The sequence below is a fragment of the Sinocyclocheilus anshuiensis genome, unplaced genomic scaffold (assembly GCF_001515605.1).
Source record: "Sinocyclocheilus anshuiensis isolate Anshui unplaced genomic scaffold, SAMN03320099.WGS_v1.1 scaffold426, whole genome shotgun sequence".
Taxonomy (NCBI): Eukaryota; Metazoa; Chordata; class Actinopteri; order Cypriniformes; family Cyprinidae; genus Sinocyclocheilus; species Sinocyclocheilus anshuiensis.
In genome coordinates, this window is record NW_015542362.1 from 2095664 (window position 1) to 2104460 (window position 8797).

General features: G+C 32.8%; 1 protein-coding gene across 1 annotated transcript in view; it reads right to left on the reverse strand.

Annotated features, from left to right (window-relative positions):
- LOC107691986 (leucine-rich repeat serine/threonine-protein kinase 1-like) overlaps positions 1-8797 on the reverse strand; it is a 106188-nt gene that overhangs the window by 53555 nt on the left and 43836 nt on the right. The window contains exons 15-17 of the mRNA XM_016490858.1: positions 6095-6309; positions 2603-2767; positions 1335-1507 (exon numbers count right to left, since the gene is read on the reverse strand). Of these exons, the coding sequence (XP_016346344.1) occupies positions 1335-1507; positions 2603-2767; positions 6095-6309 (553 nt within the window). The remainder of the gene's footprint in view (positions 1-1334; positions 1508-2602; positions 2768-6094; positions 6310-8797) is intronic.

The following is an 8797-nucleotide window of genomic DNA, read 5'->3' on the forward strand; positions in this document are numbered from 1 at the left end:
AATAAATATATAAATAAATATGCAAAGTAAAAAAAAAAACACAAAATTAAATATTAAATTATTTATACTTTTATTTCCTTATGTATATATTTTTTTTCTCCACATTTTATTTCTTTTTTCTTTTATTTATTTAGACATTTATTTATTTCCACTTTTATTTATTTCCACATTTATGTATTTAAGTATTTATTTCTATATGCATTTCCACATTTATTTATTTATACAACTTGCCTACTCTGGCTCGATTACTATGCCTGTGGAAAAACACGCCCTCCTCATTACCCTACGGACAAAGAAATGTAGAAATAAATAAATAAATGTAGAAATGAAAATAAATGTGGAAATAAATAAACATATAGTATACCGTTTTTGGAAGTGAAAAAGTATGTATAATGTACAGTGAATAACCGTAAAACTGACATTCCCAGAATTCCCTGCGTTACATTTAATATTTGCAAACAATAAACTGCTAACAATAAACGTAAACATAACAATAACTTGCAAACAATAAACTGCATCCAAATATCACAGTTTTCTCTAAATAAGAAAAAATAAATGTGCGAATTGTGGGAGTTTCTTTAAAAACACATGGTTTACATAAAATCTTTTGTATTTATAATTTTAAATCAAACAAATAACCCTGTTTAGCAAAGGGACATCATACCTTTCAGAAAATATAATTTGCATCTTAATATTGCAATGAAAACGTATTTAACAGTAATATGTCCATGACAGGGAGGACATATCTTATGGTTTATGCTTCGAATAATGGCCCATAATTATCTTTAAAAAATGTGTGGGAGCTCAGCTAATGTTTCTATAGTACTTAAGTGTCTATTACTTATGACATGACAAAGCGAATGGGAAATGAAGACCAAAATGTGTGAGTATTGTGAGGGTTGAAAGGCGCACTACGGTGATATTGACCCTATTGCATTATTTCAGTTTCATGTGTGTTACCATGATAGTGTTTAGTGTTTGTGTGAATGACACTGTGCACCTTCTATATATGTTAATATTTAAATGCTGCTTGTGATGTGTTTTGGTTCATCATGTGATCTCATCACCTGCATTTGGTGGTTATCAGTGTATTACAAAGGTACAAAACAGATTTAAATAGTTCAATAGGTTGGTATATTAACATTATATCAGTTAATGAAATTATGGTATTTAAATGTAAATTTAAGTTAAAACAGTAAAACCTAAAATGGTGCTACCGTATTTTTTACGGTAAAATTCTGGCAACCACAGCTGCCATTTTTTTTACTGTAAATTTTACTGAATTTATTTATTTTTTTTAACAGTGTAGCTGAAGTTATGATAATGACACTAACAGTAGGTGTTTCAAGGTGATGTCGGGGTATCCGCTGGCCCGCGCGCCCGAGGGCGTTCTGCAAAGTGCCAGGATGTAGGCCCTCAGTGTGGCGACACGCTCCATGCGAAACTTAGTGTCTATGAGGTCCAGATGTGTCCCGATGACGATGACAGCAGAGTTAGGAGCACGAGCCTGGAGCACAAACACATTCACACAATCATTACACAGGTCGTTCTATAAAACAAGAGCCATGTGTGTCCATCAAAACAGTACTTAATGAGAAGCTTGAGCCAGTTTTTTTGTTTTGTTTATAAAAATAGCATTTTGTGTTTGTATATATAGTGTCTCTATAGATTGTTTTTCCCCTTTAGTTAAGGATATTTATTTTTTGCCTATGCCTGCATTTCCAACTAGCCTTTGCTGTGTAAACAAAAACTGTATGCATATTTTAAATATGTTTGAAAATATATGAACAGCATTTTGTCTTTGTCTTTTTATCTTTATACATGCTATATTTAGATTTTAGTTGACAAAGCATTAAAAAAGCTTGTAAATGGTAATGAACTACTCTGTAAATTTAAATAAATAAATAAATAAATAGAGATTTTGTTATTGCAAACTATATGCTATTAATTTAATTTGCAATGGCATTTGTTTAGTGTGCAACGGCAAATGCTTTCATAAATAATACATAAATAAACTATAATGACTTAGTTTGCAATGGCAAGCTTGTCTTCATTATTATTAAACTATTCAATAAATAAACAAATAAATAAATGGCAAAATATCATTTATTATCATTATTCAAAAAACTCAATGGCAAACGCTAATTATCATTCAACTATTTTAGAAAGAAAGAAAGAAAGTTTATTGATTTACTTTGCAATGACAATGCTGTTCATTAATATTAAACTATTCCATAAATAACAGATACAGTAAGTACTAAATCAGTATATCAAATCAATCAATAAATAAAAGTTACTGCTTTGCAATGCCAAATTATTCAACTATTATTGAACTATTCCATAAATAATAGATCAATAATATATAAATGCTATTTAGCATAATTAACCATATTTATCTACATCAAATTTGGAAAACACGTATGTTTCCTAGAATGACCCATTCCCTTTAAGCCAATTAAACATCTTTTTTTTTATTTTATTGAAATCTATACTAAATACGTAAAATCAGCACCCATAACCAGTATGGAGACCCCATGACTAGAGGAGTTGCTCAGAAGCTCTCAGATTTTCATAACGTCTATGTTACATATTGTTTCCGGACCTCGATGTTGAGCAGCCAGGACTGCAGGTTGGCCACTGCTTCCTCTCCCAAAGCCAGATTCCAGATCACCATATACAGAGCCTTATCTGTGAAGAAACACTGGTTCACCGTCGACATGCTGGCTGGGCCGCCAATGTCCCACACGTTAAAGGACACTGAATCAAGCTGCATAAACAGGAGAAACAAAGGCATTAACAACATCACTTCATAACTTTCATCAAGGCATTTTCAGACAAATTATATAGTTGCGGAGGTGAAACTCTGGTTTATTTTGTCCTGTTATGAAGCTATGGAAGCTTGTGGAAAGCTATGGAAGCTTAAAATAATAAAAAAGGTAATTATGACTTTTTTTCCCTCTGAATTGCGAGATATAAATTGCAGAACTGTGAGATATAAACAGAATTGCGAAATACAAACTTGGAATTGCAAGATTTCAATGCAGAATTGTGAGATAAAAAGTTACAATCTACCTTTTTCATTTTTCATTTTGTGGCGGGAAAAAAATTTTGGTGAAAAAAGTCAGAATTGCAAGATACAGACTTAATTATGAGATGTAAACTCGGAATTGCAAGAAAGCAAGTCAGAGAGTTTTTATCTCACAATTCTGCATTTATACCTCACAATTTGGAGTTTTTTCTTGATATGAAGTCAGAATTGTGAGGTAAAAATGCAGAATTGAGCGATATTACCAGCAGAATTGTCAGATATAAAAATTCACAATTTAATTTATTTTGTGGCGGAAGCAAAATAACAACTGTGAGATGCAAACTCAGATTGTGAAATATAAACTCGAAATTGTCAAAGTCAGTCAGAAGTAGGAGTTCATTTTTATCTCACAATTATGACTTTTTTATTTTTAGAATTGTGAGAAAAAAAGTCATAATTGTGAGATAAAAATGTGCAATTACCTTTTTTTATTCCGTGACAAAAACGAGTTTCCATAAGAAGCAACTTGAAGTCAATATGAAATAAAAAAAACTGACCCTATTTACTTTTCTTTCTACTAATTCTAACTTTCATTTTAAAGAAATGCAGATTTGATAAAGCACAAAAAAAGGCTCTCGCTGTGAGTCAGCAGAGGAGTAAGTGTTCACAGCTGCTTGAGGTGGAGTCAGATCTCTGGGGCTTTATAACACCAGCTTGTGTATACATTTGCTTCTGTCCATGACATATGTGTAAGAGGTCAGTCTGTGTGTGTGTGTTTATGAGAACATGTCTGTATGACATCAGGTGAATGTGTGTGACACTCTCTTGGGTTTTATATGACTCAGGACTCATGATGAGAATGGAAACACTGTTAACTCATGCTAAGAAACCATGTAAGGCCACAAACAGAGTTAGAGGTCAAAGGTCAACTGGAAATACCAGAGCTGCTACTCATTCATAAACCCTGAGGTCAAAATGTTGGCACTTTCATGGTTTCGCTTTTTTTCCAGACTTGCTATGAAGGTTTTTTCTGCCTTATTTTTGTCTCGTCATGTTTACAGGGTTAAAGAAATCAGAGCTGTTTGTTTCCTGTGAGCAAAGCATTGTGGGACAAACTAGGGCTGCACGATAAATCGCATGCGATATTTAACGCGCATCCTATCAGTAAAGCCGGTTCTGTAATCAGCGGTAAATCTCCATCACCTGCGGGCTTTCACATTGAGCAGCATTAACTACACAGAGCCGTTGTTCACTGACGAGCTGCGCAAAACCACGTTCATATTCGTGCGTTTTTTTGCGCAGCTCGTCAGTGAACAACGGCTCTGTGTAGTTAATGCTGCTCAATGTGAAAGCACGCAGGTGATGGAGATTTACCGCTGATTACAGAACCGGCTTTCTGACAAGATGCGCGTTAAATATCGCATGCGATTTATCGTGCAGCCCTAGGACAAACACATGTGAAGGAACGCCCTGACAACAATCAAATAGACTGGGAATTCAGTAAAAGCTCAAATGATGAAGTCACACCCTTGAATCAACATGAGATGACTTCATTTGTCCACAGTGTTTCAGTTTCTTTCCTCACCAATAAGCAGAAATATACCGACTATTATGGCAACAAAGTTATGAACATACTAATCATTGAATTGATAAGTAATTGGCTAATAATTCAATCCTGAATATTTATGTACAGATATAGATAGATATAGATTTATTGCTAAATGTATGATTTATCTTTGTTATATTTGAAATATGTATCTACATTTCCTTTTTTTCATTTTTAAATTGTATTTATATTTTTAAAAATATATGTACAAACAATATATTCATGATTTACATTTACATACATGCATTTCTAATTTTACATTCAACTTTTATATGCATTTTGCTAAATGCATACATATTATATATATATATTTTTTTAAATATTTAAATAGTTAAATCTGAATATTCATATCTAAACAGCTAAATCTGGATATATCTGGTACAGTATATTCATGTATTTTTTATACTTCACACTAATTAAATGCTTGGTTGCATTGCAATTAAATGCAGCTTCTAATAACTTTTATTGTACCTTCTGATCACTTTCCAGAACAAATATCTAAACATTCAGAAATCAAGATACATTTGCTTAAAAAGCCTTGTTGTCTGAGAAATTTATTCAAAATGAAGGCAGATGTTATAAGCATGAATTCACATAATTATGATAAATTTTTCAGAAAACAAGACTTCGCATTTTCATTTTGCATCTCAAGTAAATGTCTCTTGATTTAAGAATGTTCAGATATCCTTAGATAAGCAAGACTTGTCAGGCTATAAATTGTGGAAGGACCCACAGAAACCCTGATATGAGTGTGTGTGTTTGTGTGTGTGTGTGTGTGTGTGAGTGTGTGTGAGTGTGTGTGTGAGTGTGTTTGTGTGTGTGTGTGTGTGTGTGCGTGTTTGTTTGTGTGTGTACTTGTTTATGCTACATTGTGGGGCTCAAATGTCTCCACAAGGATAGTAAAACCTGAGATTTTTGACATTGTGGGGACCGGCCTGCGGTCCCAACGAGGGAAAAAAATGATTAAAAATAGTAAATGATGTTTATCTGAAAGTGTAACAATGGAAACAGGTTTTCTGTAAGGGGTAGGTTTAGGGTTACGGGATAGAAAATATTGTAATAGAAATCTATGGAAATTCCCCACAATTCACAGAAACAAACGTGTGTGTCTGTTTGTGCGTGTGTGTGTGTGTGTACCTGGTATTCCCTACATTATGGGGACAAAATGTCCCCAAAAGGATAGTAATAAAGGTATTTTTTTACCTTGCGAGGAGATTGTCTTTGGTGCCCATGAGGAAAACAGTTTATAATTCATACAGAATAATCTACAGAAAATACAGTTTGTACAGCAGAAAAACCATTACGCCTATGGAGTGAACCCCATAAAACATGGAAACCAGTGTGTGTGTGTGCGCGTGTCTGTGTGTGTGTGTCTGTGTCTGTCTGTCTGTCTGTCTGTCTGTCTGTCTGTGTGTGTGTCTGTGTGTGTGTGTGTGTGTATGTGGACTGAGGGCTCTTACAGCAGATTTCACTCCTCCGGGTCGCTCCAGATCCCAGCTGGACGTGTGGATGCTGCGGTCGGTGCTGATGAAGGATGAGGGTTTGCCGGTCTGCAGCCCCTCCAGCAGAGCGCTCTTCCCCTGCCGCGGAGGACCCACCACCATCAGCTTCAGCAGTCTGCAGGGCTCTGCTCCTCGCAGCTCCGCTCGCAGATACGCCAGAACCGCAGCCGGACCTGCACACGTACAACTCTGCAGTTTATTGTTTGCAAATGTGAAATGTAACGCAGGGAATTCTGGGAATGTCAATTTACGGTTATTCACTGTAAATTATACATTCTTTTTTACTTCCAAAAACGGTATACTACCGTAAAGTCACTGCGTCCCGATATGCCTGCTTACAAATGTACAAACTCGCAGCATTTGAAAAACAGTAGCCCCCGGATGACCTACTACTTCCAGCGAGAATCTGAGCTTTCATTCATACTACCCACATTCATACTATGTGTGACCCTGGACCACAAAACCACAAAGTTGTCCAAATGAAGATCTTAGCAATACATATTACTAATCAAAACTGAAGTTTTGATATATTTACGGTAGGACATTTACAAAATATCTTCATGGAACATGATCTTTACTTAATATCCTAATGATTTTTGGCATAAAAGAAAAATCAATCATTTTGACCCATTCAATGTATTGTTGGCTATTGCTACAATATACCCCCAGCGACTTAAGACTGGTTTTGTGCTCCAGGGTCATATAAGACTTTTTAACGGTTTAAATTTCACAATTTAAACCGTTTAATTCTTAAAAGACTCAGCTTATTTCCTTCTTTTTTTGGTTACACATTACAATAATGTTCCATTTGTTAACATTAGTTACTACACTAGTTAACACAATCTAACAATAAAAAAATGCTCCTAAAGCATTTAGTCATCTTAACGTTAATTAATGACATTACATTGTTAAAAATCAAAAGTTGCATTTGTTAATATTATTTAATGGACCTGAGCTAACATGAGAACTAAAAAGAACAGTTGTATTATTTTTATGTTAATAATAATAATAATAATAATAATAATAATAATAATAAAAATACTCTCCTTTATTTGGATTTAAGCTCCATTTTGATTCATTATTTAAAAATTTGCTTACTGTTAACTTTAATTTGCTGAGCACATTTAAATGTATTACTGTTTAACATATTAAAGTCTGATAACAGCAATAGAAGAGTTGTTAATATTACTCGTTTTCTCCACGTATTTTATCTTTATATTACACTTTATATTTAGCATTAAAACAAAGTTTAAGGATTCTAATGTTAGTTAATGCATTAACTTGTATTAACTTGCATTAACTGTAAAGCATGATCTCAGTAAAGCAAGTTTTCCTTTATTTGACTTAAAACTTCATTTTTAATTATTTCTTAATTTCTTTTTTTAATTTGTTGATTGTCACTTTGTTAAGTTACTCAGCACTTTGTTATTTGTATTTTATACTTTAAAATATTAAAGTGTCTGTTAGTAGATGCTTTCTTCCAAGTGATAACGGCAATAGAAGATTTGTTACCGTTACTTTTTTCTTCACTTTCACTTTGTTACTTGTTATTTTAAAATATATTCACAAATCATGCATAAAGATTCAACATAAAGAGTCTTAAGCCTTATAAAGTAGATAAAATTAAATAAAAAATGGACTATTTTATGCAATATTTAATCATTTCTATGGTGTTGCATCATGAACTTTGCAGCATGCTAATCTATTGAAATCAGTTTTGAGCCTCCACCATCATATGTAAAGCACTTCCACACGAGTGACATGAGCTCCAGGCATCTTCAGATGAACCCACAGTGCTCATGTGTTTGTTAGGGACGCGCTACTTCCTCTCAAATCTCTTGAGCCTGTTGTTATGACAGTAAAACGCACTAAATAGTGCAACAAACGCATCAGACGAATAGACAGCTGGCTGAACGACTCACAGCTGGAAACACCAAGGAAATATTCATCAGACAAATACTAGATTAAACAGCCGGAATATCATTTTCTCTAATGCAAAAAAATAAATAAAATAAATAAATAAAATAATGTCATGCTCAACATGACAACATTTCTGTTTGTTTAATACAGAACATCCTTCTTACCCTAATTAGCTTCAGAGACACATTTATGCATTTGGTCCACGCTTTTTATCAGAAGCACATTGCATTCGACATGTACATTTTATCATGCATTATGATCTCATAACATTGATCTACTACAGCAAAATACAACTCAAAATGCACAAGATGGATATCAAGCATTATTCATTCATTCATTCAAGACTTTTTTAATATTTTGATTTAGCTTCTATTTTTATATTTCAAGTTTTAATTTAAATTTTGTTTACAAAAATTTTTTAAACAAATTTTATGTGTTTTTGTCTTTTTTAATATTATAAATCATGTTTTCATAGCATCAATATATTGTAGATATTATTATAGATTTTATTAGTATTTTGAATTAGCCTTCATTTTTATATTTTCAGTTTTCATTTTAATTTACTGTTGTTATGTGTTCGTCATTTTTTTTTGTGTAATATTACTACTTAGGTTTTTATTTTGAATTTTCATTTAAATTTTGTTTACACAATTTTTGTTATGCATTTTTGTCTTTTTTAATATTATAAATCATTATTTCCTTATGTTTTCATTTTTTATATATATATATATATATATATAT